The sequence below is a fragment of the Halichoeres trimaculatus genome, unplaced genomic scaffold (assembly GCF_033239565.1).
Source record: "Halichoeres trimaculatus isolate MK-OKI-2021-1 unplaced genomic scaffold, fHalTri1.1 fHalTri1_scaffold_7, whole genome shotgun sequence".
NCBI classification, from domain to species: Eukaryota; Metazoa; Chordata; class Actinopteri; order Labriformes; family Labridae; genus Halichoeres; species Halichoeres trimaculatus.
In genome coordinates, this window is record NW_027437185.1 from 38314511 (window position 1) to 38329325 (window position 14815).

Here is a 14815-nt window from a genome sequence, read left to right on the forward strand (position 1 = left end):
GCATTTCTAAGAGTGTCGAAACCTTTAGGCGACTTATGTTTGACTTAAAAGACAAACTGAGACTCTGAAGCTCAGGATCTGTGAATTTAAGGCTAATGTGAGGAGTTTTAGTGAAATAAATACAGCAACCTGAGTGTTTTTGTTTTTTACGCCTATAAAACAAAACAGGAAACATTTACACGGCTATGTATGCTGCTGCAGGGTCGGTGTCAGAGAAACTGATCATTTCAGTACTGTAATAACAGTGAAAAACTCTAACAGCTACTTTTTCCTGTAGAGAACTGGCTCAAAAAGGAGATGAGAGGCACAGCTTCGCCAAAGGGGGCGCCAAAACCAACACTTGTTTGGATTCCAGGAAGAGCGTCTCTCTGCACTGTGTTTATGCTTTTTATTGAGCTTGAATTATTTTTTCATACTCTTTAAATCACCGGCTTCACACCTTCAGTTTTTCCACATTTCCTTCTTTTTTTTTTTCTCATGGGCGACTCTAACGAAGAGCAGAAACTCTTCTCCTTCCATCTCTCATCAAAAACCTCCCTCCCTCCCTCCACGGTATCTACATCTGTGCCGTATCTGCAGTTTCAACTTTTCTCTCCTGACTCCCGCGTGTCGGTTTCTGCTTTCATTAGTCCAGGCAGCGATCAAAAGACTGAACTCACGTAAGATCTGTCCAGGACCCACGATATCCCACAATACACTGCTCTCCAGGAATTAGCAGGAAAGCCCAGAGGGGCCAATTTACCAGTGAGGGGAATTCATATGAAGATTTGGCCAAAAAAGGAGCTGGCTGGAGCCGCGGAGCTGCCTCTGATGAACACCTTTAGGTCCATGGGGGTAAATAGAAAACACTGGGAAAGGATCTGTGTGTGTGTGTGTGTGTGTGTGTGTGTGTGTGTGTGTTTAATCAAGCACCTGCAGGAAACAGAAACACGTCTCAGTGTTTTCAAACTTTCAGTCTTTTATAGATTGTGGCTTTTTCTGTCTGTTACAGTGACGGTTTAATGTCGGGAAGTTATCCTCGATTCACATTTTCATTACAACTCTTTCACACACACTTTAATGGAAAATAGCTAATAATTAGCATCATGGCTAACAACGTGTGTATCATCACAGGTGACACAACAACGGCTGAATGAGACGTTTGGTTTTATGGAGAAAGAGAGAAACATTTACCTTCTTTTTCCAACCTGATGAGGAAATCTACTTCCTGTTTAACAAGTAACAAGTCTGGAAGTTCAATATGTGAAATATAAAAGGAGGCGACTCTGTCTCTCTGATTTTTCTAAAGTGTTTTACTTCCACTTCTCTGATTTCAGAGGTTTACCAAATCATGGGAAGAAGCTTTCAGAGACGTTAAATTTGTCTGATTTGATCCATTTTAGCTCCAGAGATGATCTTTTTTTCCTGTTATTTAACTTTGTGCTGACGAGGGAATGTCACACTGCAAAAAACTGAAATCTTATCAAGTGTTTTTGTCTTATTTTCAGTAGAAAATGTCTTTTTAGACTCAATCTGAACCACATTCACATGACAAGTCCAGAAAAATGTTTTGTTTTAAGTTATTTAAAGAGAAAATAAGGTCTGAATTGCTGTAACAAATAAAAAACAATCTGCCAATGGAAGAAGAAAAATTTGCCCGAAAATTTGCCTGAAACTAGGATAATGTCTTAATACAAGTAACTTTTCTCTTTATCTCAATTTTGTCTTAAAATAAGTTGAAATCAGACATTTTTCTGGACTGGTCAGGTGAATGTGACTCAGATTAAGTCTAAAAAGACATTTTCTACACTTGATAAGATTTCAGTTTTTTGCAGGGCAGCAGGTCTGACCTCTTCAGCCTGTTGCTTATTCAGACATTGGACCAATAAGTGAAACTGCTGTCAACATGATGTGAAGAAGTAAAAGTCTAAACGAAGATTAAAAGAGTGTTTTAACCTTTGTACCCTCACATCAGATCAAAACATCTCTGTGTAGCTTTGTAGAGAGATTTTACCGTTGAAAGATTGCATTAACTTTAATTACAATTTATTAAATCAGCTGATTTAAAGTAAATATATGAGGTTAGTGGAAAGCAAAAGTTTCATTTTTAACTCAAACAAACTTATAATAACTGTCTTCAGCTAACCTCATATCTTTAAATGGGACCAGAAGACAATTTCACTTTATGAAACTTTTCTTCTGTAAAAATTTTAGGCTCACTACTCCTCCAACAAACTTTCACCAATTTTCACCATTCTGGTTTTTTAATATTGAGCATGTTCAGGAGAAGAGTGTGTGTACTTTTCACGTTTCTAACTCGTGTACTTTTCAAAATATTCAATATTTTTCAAAAATGTTTGCCCCATTAAAATGAATGGAGATGAAGCGTCACTATGGTTACCACACAGCTGATGATGTCATAATGGAGTAGCAGTAAGGGTTCCAAGCAGAGGTTATAAATAGTGTAAATAGTGTTTTGCTTTGCTTCCATCACCATGGAAACCGCAGAGCTGATGATGTCATAAGGGTTCTAAATGGTTCTGAATAAGACTGCTGTGGTTAGGGCTCAGCATTTCAACACGTGTTTCACTTTGCTGAGTGTATTATGTCCACTTCCTGTTTGAATACACTGAGTCATGTTTATCATTCTGACAGATTTGTTGTCGTTTTTGATCGCTGCGCTTCAGAGCAAACACAGCACCTCTGAATAAATCCCCTGAAACTTTTTTTTCCTCTCCTTTGTGCAGTTTTAGTTCAGTACGGTCTGATAAAAGCAGACCTTTCTCCTGTCCCAGCCTCACTCCACAGCTCCAGTGACTAACTGTGTGTTACACTTAGTGGAATTAAGCAGATTATTCATTCGACCTTTTTTTTTTTTTTCTCCCTCTCTCCTTTTTCAGACAAGGGCTTTTTTTTATCCTCAGCGGCCTTTGATGTCTGCAAATAAATTGCTTCGCAAAAATCCCTCCAAACTGCTTTGTTGGCATTAAAATTTCATCTGCTCATGAGCAGCTCCTTGAAAGTGTCTCAGGAGAGAGCAGGGACCTGTCTGGGTGTGAAAACAGTGACACCTGAAACAGGTAGACGCACAGAGAGGCGCGTGGTTATGATGTCACACTCACGTGCATTGCCAGGATGCTGCGGGGGATGAGTTCTCGGTACTGCCGGATGGTAAAGTGCCACGTCTTGATCCTCATCAGATCATCAAAGGCGAACTCCAGTATCAAACGTCCCTCTGTACAAACCTGGACACAGATCAGAGAGCGGCGTTACTTCACCTTCCTCCTCGGCTCATATCACTTTCAGCCATCTTTCACCGCCGCGCAGGCGAGCGTCAGCTGATTTGGATACAGACGAAACAGAAAGGAGTGTTTATAGGCCAGGCGTGATTCTGATAAAAACACTGGAAGGGTTTCGTCTCCGACTTGGAATTTGTTCAAGGATTTTTTAAGCACCAATCGAGCGATTATGCTCCAAATATTTACGATTCCTGCTCCTCTCGTCGGGAGCGCCTGTCCTTGGGCCTCTCCAACCATCCAGCTATTTCTAAAATGTGAAAATAAATGTAATCTGGAGAAGGGTGTGTTTACACCAGAGACAAAAGAACTTCAGGTCAGAGAGAGTTGCCAATTAGGAGGAGAAAGAGAGGGAAACACACACACTCACACTCACACACACACACACACACACACACATTTTCGCCCCTTTAGCTGAATTCAGCGCTTGCCGGGGCCCTCGCGCTTCTCCCGTATTTTGTTGCTGTGACAACCAGCGAGAGAGGAGGGAGAGAAATGGAGAGACAGACAGAGAGACGGGGGAAAAAAATCAGCTGATTAGTTGGCATGGCAACGGCAAAGATGTAATCCCACCAGACACACTCTAATCAATGCCCCCAGCGCAGATGGTCTCCTGAGGATCAGCAAGAAAGAGGCTAGCGGCCATGCTGCACCCCCACCCCACCCTCACCCACATCATCCCCCACTTCCAACCCGGCAATCTCCCCCTGCTGGTCACGTGCTCCTCCACCAACTCCAACACTCTCCACAACACGCTCAGAAAATAAGGAAAAGACAATAAACAGAAGCTCAGCCGCTCCAAGAAAAGGAAAGTCTGCTTCTCCTCGCTGGAAATGTTCATCCAGTTTTTGGGCCAAGGTGTTTTTTTTATCATTCAACCAACTCAGATTGAAATAAAGACTTTTCCCTGCAATGTCTTTGTTTGTCTTTTACCAAACCTAACAAACAGGAGAGGACAACAACTTTTTAACAGCTTTACTGCAACATTAGGCCCTGGGTCAATCATCAATAAATCAATTAATCATACAATAAATGAAATAAAGGTGGTAATTTTGCTGGATGATAAAGTAAACACAAAGGAAACAGCACAAAGAGTCCAGTTGTCTCGGTTTGGAGCGCTCAGAATAACTCCGACCCGGGTAATGTTATTTATTTTTTAGGATATTTGAAAGTTAAAAGTGACATTCCAATTACAATAGTCAAAAATTCACATAAGAAATAAAGTTTATTACATTTGAAGGGTGTATTGCATTATTATTTTTACATTAGTGCTCAATATTGTAACTTTTTGATCTCTTTTTCGTTATTTTTGCATTTGGAGTGGGTCATTACTATATGTGATTCATTTGTTGGACACCAAACTGGTTTTGACTTCAGTGATATTTTTACTACTTTTCTCCTGTGTTTGTCTGGAGATCCTACATGTAACCATGGCTGCATTGTTTACATGTGAAATCAGCTGTTACCAGCCTTTAGCATGTCAATGCTAACTGGTGCTACGCCAGATGTTTCCCCACAAAGTGAGGAGAAGGAGGTGAGGACGACGTGCTGGTTCTCAGGTGTGAGCTAAGAAGTGACGACATGGACCTGTCCTTCCATCCATCGTTATTGGGAACGTAAGATCTATCTCCGATATCGATAAGATGGACGAGCTAGCATCATGCTATTCACAGACATGGCTAACAGAGCTAACACCAGATATTTCTATACACTTTTTTTACTTTTGTTTTCTTGATTGCTGCTGTGACTCCTCCCTAATTTCCCCTCAGGGACAAATAAAATATTTTCTTTTCTACATTATATAATTCACGTACGACACTGATTTTTTATTTGGTGTGGCAGTTACAAGTAGATTAATATACAACATGAGCATCTTTCTGAGTTATCACCAGTATTTTATTTGCTACTTTTAGAAAAAGGTGAGAAAACTACACAAACTGAGGCCACTTCCACACAAAGTCGGTATCTGGGAAACCTCTTATATTTGTGAAGATTTTGGAAAATTACGGTTTCATGGTTTCACGTAGACGCCGGGTTAAGGGAGTTTTTATTTTACAAACATCACAGCTGAATGACAGGGCTCATTCTGGAAACACTGACACCTATGGGTTTGAAATGTCTCGATCCCTGGATCTGCATATGGGGGGGGTATTCGTTACTATGGCTACGTGTAGACAAGGTTTATCTAAATCATGTTTTTAACATGATGACCTCATCTCAAACTATTTCTCGTCTCATTAATTCAGCGCTTTACGTTTCTAATTGTTCGATCTTTATGCCTAACTCCTCAGTGAGGAACTTGGAGGTTTAAATAAGTCGTTTTCTTCCAGCTGGGTATTTTAAAAGTGAGTATTTAATGACTGACACAGTTTCGAGCAGATACAGTTTTTTTTTTTTGTTAAGTGAAAACACATCAGGGATCTGTCAGCAGGATAATGGGCTTGTCTGAGCTAGATAAGTGTGGATTAGACTAAAGCAATGTTTTGGAATAATCCTCAGTGTCTAATGGAGAATAAATGTTGATTTATTTATTTTTTATTCACTTAAATTCCTGAAGCAGTTTTTCCTGCAGCTGACCTCAGAGTTCATCACACAGGCGCAAGTTTTAACACCTTAGTTTCTCTTCTTCTGCTCTTTGTTTTTCTTCTTTGCTGTTAAGGTTCGGAACAATTTAAAACATGTCGTATCATTTTCAGAAGGTTGAATACAGGGCTGTTTTTCTTGTTTTCCTGCATATTAATTAAAAAATGAACACGGTAAGATTAAAAACAAGAAACATTTTCCGTGTATTGCAAACCTTTGCATGCATAATATTAAAGTTTGACTCCCGAACTATCATCCCTGCAGCCCTCAGGCGCTCTGCACACGTTGGACTCCACTGCAAGAAGAGAAAGGTTTTAATTAATCCACTTTCACTTAAAGTGCAATTGAAAAGTGAGGAATAAAACAACTGTAGTGGAGTTTTTTTCTCTGTTTTTGAAAGTGAATGCATCATGGTCATTATGTGTGTGGATGAGCTCGGTGCCCTCTGGGCGGCTGAAAACTATTAAACCTCAGAAAACTTTGGCGTGTACACGAGGAGAAGTCATTTTTGACACTGTTCCTGGAGATTTCAGTTTTTCACCCTGAGCCTGTGTCACCCCTCTCTGTTGCTCTTATGTCTCTCCACAAACTTTATCCTCTTTGTAATTGATTAATAAATCAGAAACCCGTCAGAACAGACCCAGATTAAGAATCACTTGTAATCCCAGGAGGCAGGGATCTGTCTTTGTGAGCATACAGCGGACATATTTCACCAACAAAAACCAGCGAGGCTCCGCTTTCCCACACATTCCAGTGTGGATTCAATCACGCAGAGCAATTTATTTCTCTATTTTAGGAGAGAGCTGCTGAAAGTCTAATATTTTCCACCATAGCTGCAACCAATTTGGTTTTAGCTAAATAGTGCTCCCTCCTGAAAAAGAAAGAGGAAAGTCCCCCGTGAATTAAAAAGTGCTCCATTAAACGGCACAGCCCCTTCGCAGAGAGTCCCCATTGATTTAAGAGCCGGGTCATAAATCTTCCACACAACGGGGCCGAGATCAGGGGATCTCCGGCTGCAAGGAGTGAGGAAGAATAACAGCGTCCTGCTGCTGCTCCTGCTGCTGCTGCGGAGACGCTGCTCGATACTGTACCCCAAACATGACAATCAATTAACAAGAGAGGAGCTGGAGGTCGTTAAATCCATGATTATGAGCGCTCAACATCGCAGCTGCTGAATATTAATGGCAGCAAAGTTGAGCAAATATGATCGATTACGGCAACAAGCTGCTGACACACTTTAATATACTGTTACTGAACGCAGGCGTCAGTTAGTGTTAGGCTATGGATCAGAGCTGAAATATTAAAGGTTAAAGAATTAACTGGGAGGATTTCTTTATGGAGGCTTCAGGAGGAGCCGGTCAGACCTGCAATACATCATCAGCTGAAAAATAAACCCCAAAATATCTGATTTTATAATCTAATATAAATATCTGGACATTTGTTTGATTTTCTTTGAAATTGTCCTTTAAGATACTGAAAGTTTCAATATTTATTAATACAGCAATTAACTAATCATCAGATATAATCATTAGGTCCAGTCTGATATGACCCCAGATTAAATGCAATTAGCTCAAGTGTGGACCCAGTGTGAGCGTTTTAACTCATTACTGTGTTCATATTCATTCATACATCCATAACTGTCCACACCTCCCCACTTTCAAAACATTCACCAAAACCTACCTTTTAAAAAACACTTTGAACGTACGACTGTCTTTGAATACACTTAAATTTTCCTGTTCTGATTCTTTTCATTCATGTTTTGATAATGTGTGTTGTTTTATATGTCATTTTTCATCCATTGCCTTTGAGTGCTCAGAAAAGTATTTTATAAATAAATGTATCATTATTATTATTATTTATTTATTATTATTGTTATTAATATTTTTTGTTATTTATTTTTTCATTTTTACATTTTTTAAACTGGATTTTTACTTTAAAAAAAAAAAAAAAATTAATACTATTTTTAAATAGTATAACTCTTATTATTTTTTAGATATAATTTTTTCTTTTATCATCATCATTATTATTATAATTATTATTATAATTATAATAATAATAATAATTATTATTATAATTATAATTATAATAATAATTATTATTATTATTTTATTTTTACATTTTTTTATTTTTACATTTTTTTATTTAATTTGTTATTATTTTTAAATAGTATTATTCATATTACTTTTATATTCATAATTTTTCTTTTATCATCATCATTATTATTATTATCATTAACTTTTCCTTATTTTTATTTTTACTTTTTTTTTTTCATTTTTTATGATTATTTTTAAATATTATTATTATTAATATTATTTGATATATATTTTTCTTTTGTCATTATAATAATTACAATAATAATATTAATAATAATAATAAAAGTAGTAGTAGTAATAATAATAATAATAATGATAATCATAATAATAATAATAAAATAATAATAATAATAATTATTATTATTTTTATTATCTTTCCAGTTTCACCCTTTTCATCAAAATTCAGACATCTACACACACACTTATCACAGTGTTAGTGGTGAGATTGCAATATCTGTTACAAGACTCTTTTACAACAGTTTTATTTTCTTTGTAGGTAAAAAATGTTTAATTTTCAAATAGATACATGATATTTATGACTAACTGTCCAAAAATGTTATTTCCTCCTGAGACCCAATAATACATTTTTGTCCTAAAAAAAGAAGAAGGAAAAAGTTTGTAAGAATAAAACCTGTGATCTCTGATTTTTCAGATTTTATCCAATGAAACAAAATATTTGTCTTTCCCAAATGGCCTCTGTGTTTAAGCATGAGAGTAGAAAGTTATCATATTTAGGTACGTGCTGCTTATAAAGGTAAACACTGGCTGGTTCTTATAGTTAGAAAAGTTTTGATTTCAAATTTGTTTTTTTTTTACTTACTTTAAAAAACCTGCTAGATCTGTTTTTTTTTCTTCATGAGAAATTCATACACACACACACACACACACACACACACAATCAAAGTAAATTTTTTTCTAGATTTGATGACATGTTTACACCTGGAAAAGAGAGGACAAACAAGCTACAGCTGTAACAAGCTAACTGTTCGATAGTGAATGATTTTGTTTTGTTTTAATCAGAAAAAACTGCTGATTCCTCCTTTAAAACTGTAGAAAAAGACGACAGAAGAAAGACCCTTTAGTATAAGGAAGTGTTGCTGTCCTCTGCTAAAGACATTTGATTTAAAAAAAACACTAAACTCAGATCCTTTAAGGAGGAAAAGCATCGAGGAAGAAGCAGCGTCAAACTGTCTGAATCAGTTGATCAGGAAAGGAGTCAAAGCTCATAAACGTAAACCTGAATCATACAGAATCAGCGCACGTCGTCCTGATCCTCAGCTTTAAAGAGGCGTCAGCAGCTTGTTGCTCTGGTTGATCACGGCTATCTTTGATCCCATCGCTGCGTGTTCACCAGCAGGATCACGTCACATCACGTTAAACTGAACTAAAACCTCTCAGCTCGTTTGTTTCCCGTCATGTTAGGGAAAACTATCCAATCAGCTTCATGTTCTTCACAGACGCAGAAAGACGCTTAAAGAGGAGTTTAACACACAGCGCTGAGGTTTAAAGAAACCCTGCTCCTCGCTCTGACAGAGGCTAAAAAAAGAACCGTGTTGACGAGTCAACGAGTCAATTTCTTAACAAAAAAACCCACTCAGGGAATCAAACCCACTCTCACTGAGATCACCGTGTCAAGAACTCTCCTCTCGCTTCCTGCTCACCTCCCAGCATGCACAGCCCCCCCAGCTGGGCGCCGGTAACAAGGGCCGTGCCCTCGGAGCTCGCTCCCACTGGTCGGGGACAGCAAAGCCTGCTGGGTAGTGAATGGAGGTGCTGGGATAAGGGGGCCAGCTGGGAGGTTGGGGGCTTTTGGTCAAATTGGCACCCTGCGTCACCTTGTCATCACCTTGCTGCCCTGTGAACCTGCACACATTGTTCACCGACACCTGGGAAGCACCACCCGCGCTCAGCGGCGTGTTAACTCCACCCACTCGTTAGTCTGCGGGCCAGACGTGACGACGGAGACGACGGAGAGGATCAGACTGACTGAGCTCAGCTCTCCACCTCTGGGCTTTTCTCTGTCCAAACCACACAGAAACTGCAGTGATTTATGGGAAATGAAGTCTTTTTTAAGCTTTTTAAGGACACATTATTTAACAGATAAAAAAAAACTTTGAAGCTAAAAATCTGGGTTTGATTTATTACAACTTGAGTTTATGTTCATGAAAGAAAAATCTGCAGACATGGAGGTAATGAAGCACCTGGATGCTTCCAACTTCACCTCAGGAGGATTTTGAGCAGGAAAACTGTTTCTATTTTTAATTTAACATATTTAATTTTTACTATCAGCAATAACAGCAACTTCACACCTTCATTGTGCTAATTGGAGTCTGAACGAACAGCAGTAACGACTGTCAATCAGCTGAGCTGAGCTTCTGATTGGACAAACTCAGAATCTTAAAATCTCCTAAACCGCTGAGTTAGAGTTAAAGTTGTAAACAGGTTATAAACTTGTTTATTCCTGCTGTAAAAAACACCTTTTTGCTCGGTGTGTGTGTGCTTTCTTCTCTTTCTGCACATTTCCACACTGCTTCATATTTTAAGACCAGTTGTTGGGCTTAGTTTGGCGTTAATAATGCTTTACTCAACAATTCTGAAATGTTGATAGACTGAAAATGCTGTAGTATGCATGACAGGCCTGTAGTAGGCGATATAACTATAGCAGGAGATACTCATTTTGTTAAAGACAGTCAGCAGATTCAGCAGATTGAGCTGCACACAGTCGTCCTCCATTGCTTCTGTTGTTGCCCAGCTTATGAACGGCAACTCAAGTTGCAACCCCGGTTCCTCCGAAGACAACCGGCTTCCTGTTTACACAGCAACAGTGGTGGTAGCGTTTCTTCTCTGGAGGTCGTTTTCAAAAGTTTCCGTATTAGGGCGGCTAAAACGTTGTTTCCATGGAAACGAGGCAGAAACGCAACAATACTTTAGCGTTTCTTCCTAAAACTGTTGTCGGAAACTGGAAAAAACTGAAATCTTATCAAGTCTTATTTTCAGTAGAAAATGTCTTTTTAGACTCAGTATGAGCCACCTTCACCTGACCTGTCCAGAAAAATGTCTTATTTAAACTTATTTAAAGACAAAAATGATATTTAAATGATTTTAGTACCCGACACACATTGACAATGAAAATCTACAAATGGATTTTTGCTACGTCATGAAAACCTTAGTAGCTGTCTTGTATATTGTTGGATCAGGACCAAAATGCAAACAGAGGTTCAGCGTCACAGCCTCAGTGCATTTACATCACTGGCTGTGCTAACATAATGCTCCAGAGCGCCACCCAGGGGCTAAAATCTGCATCCACATTTTGCTCCTCATGTGAGAGCTAGGACATGCTACGATTGGCGCCGGGCCGGGGCTTGCACATTGCTGCTTGCAGCTTTAATTCTTTTTATTTATTTTAATTTTATCCTCTTGGATTTCTTATTTTTTATTTACTTTTTGCTGTGTTTTATTTTTATTTTGTCCTTCTTTTCTTTTTCTTTCCTTCTCTTTCTTTCCCTTTTTTTTTTTGTTGTTTCCTCGGGGGTTAGGATGTGGGTCAGAAAGAAAAACCGTACAGGTCATCTGATATTGTATCAGGATAGACATTTCTGTTGTCTCATATTTCACTTTATTGGAAAAAAAAAATGTTTTCCCCCAAAATTAGAAAAAAAAAAGCTATATTAAGGTCTGAAAAAATAATCTGCCAATGGAACAAGAAAAAAGCTTATTGTATAAAGACATTATTCCAGTTCTGAGCAAATTTTTCTTGTTACTTTTTTTTTTTACTTGTTACAACAATTCAGAGCTCGTTTTTATCTTTTAAATAACTTCAAATCAGACATTTTTTGATTGTTGTGGCTCATATTGAGTTTAGGGAGACAGTTTTTACTTAAAACTTTACAAAAACTGCTAAGATTTCAGTTTATCACAGTGTAAACAGCCCCTAAATCAGCACCTCTGTGGTAAACAGCACAGATCAGATCACTGCATTCAGCAATGTGTGGTTTCTATGCAGACGTGTAGCTCTCTGTCAGCTCTTGTAGTGCAGTACATTATTAAATCATTTGTCTTAAACTGAAGTTAATTTCAGATTAATCATAATCCTTACTGTGTTTACTTACTGTGCTATTTTACACCCATCATGTTGGTCTCCAGTACGCAGTTTTTAAAGTTACCAGTTGGCATTTTAGCATGGAGTGTTTCTGTATTTTTATTTTATTTTATTATTGTTTATTTGATGCAAACTTAACAATTACATTGGACAAACCAGATGTTTTGTTTTGAGTGATTTAGCACAGATGCTAATTTACAACAATTGTCCACAGGAGGCTAAAGTAATAAATGAAGAAAGGAGAGAAAAAGTTCAATGTACAATAAAATATGACAGTTAAAAAGAAGCAGTTTTCCAAATTAAATACATACATAAAATGTAACGCCAAGGCAACATGATCAGTCATCAACCAATTAAAATTATTTATTCATTAGTACTTAAGTATCAAAGAAACTTGTTTTTCATTTTCTTTAATTTAGTATTTTAGTATTTTAAACAGTTCGCTAAATATAATGTGCAATACTGAACTTTAAGCTGTTTGTTTGTCCACAGTTGTTTACATTGTTTACTGCTCTCTGGGATGAATGTATTCTGAATTAAATCCCACTGTCTTCTTAATGATAATTATCAAATCAGGAGAAATCAGAGGAAAATGTAAATGATGCCTCAGGATTCAGTAACAAACACGATTTAAACGATGACCTGATGGTTTGATTTCTGCAGCATCTTCAGGGTGAAACATCGTAAAACGGTGTCAAACCTCAGGATCCAGATCACTTCTTATGACAGGGTTAAAAAGTGAAGCTTATTCTCTGGATTTTGCAGCATGTTGGTTTATTTTTGATGCTTCAGTTTGTTAATATCTGAATTTCCTCTGATGTTTCTGTTCGTTACGTTACAGCGTCAACAATTAACTCAGTGACGAGGAATCGGTTATTTCAGTCAGAGACGACGACTAAAACTGAGAGAAATCTAAAACTAAAGCAGCGTTATTCAAGCCGACTGTGCCAATAATAAACCAAATGTGAATGAGAAATTTGGATGGAGGGAGAGACGGAGGGAGAGACGGAGGGAGAGACGGAGGGAGAGACGGAGGGAGAGGAAGAGAGGAGCGGAGAAAGAGATAGAAACAGGCAGAGAGAGCAGGAGAGCGGCTGGGAGCTGGGGATGATTTCTCTAGGGATGAAGGATGTGCATGTGTGTGTGCGTGTGTGTGTGTGTGTGTGTGTGTGTGTGTGTGTGTGTGTGTGTGTGTGTGTGTGTGTGTGTGTGTGTGTGTGTGTGTGTGTGTGTGTGAGGGTGCAGGGTTGGTGGTGGAGGGGGGTTGAGGTTGAGGAGAAGAAGAGGGGGGATGAGAGAGAGCGGTGGAGTAGAGACGAGGGGGGAAGGAGCGAGGAGGAGGAGGGTGGGGGGGGGGTGCAGAGTGGAGGGGGAGGAGGTGGGGGAGGAGGAGGTGGGGGGGTAAGGAAAGCGAGGCGAGGCAGAGCTGATTGAGATTCGGGCCTCCAGAGCTGCAGGCTCGCTGCTGCTGCTGCTGCTGCGGCTGCTGCTGATGCTGCGGCTGCTGCTGGGAGCTCGGGGAGAACACGCTCCGTTATTGGAAATTTTTTTTCTAATGAATTAATTCTTCTCATCCAATTTAGGGGAAGATGAAAAGAGCAGCGCTGCGAGCATCAAATTTAGCTTTTTGTTGACCGGCCTGGGCCGTTCTGTTTCTGTTTTGTCCTGTTAATATCGGACACTCATAATGTTTTTCCTCCTCCTCCTTTTGGGAAAGCGTGTTTACTGAAAAACAAACAAAGCAACATAAAAAGACTCCTCTCTCTCTCTCTCTCTCTCTCTCTGTGTGTTATTGTGGAGTTTTCATACTCATTTACTGAGCAGATATCACAAAGAACACACACTCAGCACCTCCTCCCTCCGTCCACACACACGTCCGACCCTCGCCACCCACAAACCGCCGCCTGAATACCAAATCATCTCCCCGCTAAACGCACAGAAAATGTGGTGTGACCCCGTGAACCCCCATCGGCATGAACCTGCATGTGTGCAGTCACGCGTGTAACTATACACTAACACACACACACACACACAAACACTCACACACACAGTGTGACTGAGGTAAACACCTGTCAGATCTAAAGAGGGGCAGGATTTGACTTTGTGCGCTGAATATAGGTCCTGTCCGCCGACACTGCTCCAAACTTTTCCAGGAGAAAATGATGAAAAAATCAATTTTAGATTAAAAACCTGAGTTTTTTTAAAAAGTCTTGAGGAAAATGTGCAGAATTTAAAAAATAAAGGTTGGTATGTTCAAATAAAAAGGAGAGGACGCCATTTTTGATGAATTTACGCTTTTCTTTTCATCACAGACAGCAACAAATAACTGTTGGTATAAAAAAAAAATCTGCTTTAAACTTGTTCAAACAACATGTTACACTGCAAAAAACTGAAATTTAATTAAGTGTTTTTGTCTAATCTGAGCAAAAAATTGTCTTTTAAGACTCAATCTGAGCCACATTCACCTGAGCAGTCCAGAAAATGTCTGATTTCAAGTTGTTAAAACACAAAAATGAAGTCTGAATTTGTTTCATTCAGACCAAATTCAGACCTCATTTTGTTTTTAAATAACTTGAAATCAGACATTTTTCTGGACTGCTCAGGTGAACGTGGCTCAGATTGAGTCTAAAAAGACATTTTCTGCTCAAAATCAGACAAAAACACTTGATAAGATTTCAGTTTTTTGCAGTGTATATGTTTGACTAAACGTGTAATTTGCTTTTCTGTTGGTATAATAATATTTTATTTCACGTTTCTTCCATTTT

The 14815-nt window shown here is 38.6% G+C and overlaps 1 protein-coding gene across 5 annotated transcripts in view; it reads right to left on the bottom strand.

Moving 5' to 3' along the window:
• Positions 1-14815, bottom strand: part of ldb2a (LIM domain binding 2a) — a 149292-nt gene that overhangs the window by 37412 nt on the left and 97065 nt on the right. For all 5 annotated transcript variants that reach the window (XM_074673909.1, XM_074673907.1, XM_074673905.1 and 2 more), the window contains exon 4: positions 3102-3224. In XM_074673909.1, the coding sequence (XP_074530010.1) occupies positions 3102-3224 (123 nt within the window). The remainder of the gene's footprint in view (positions 1-3101; positions 3225-14815) is intronic.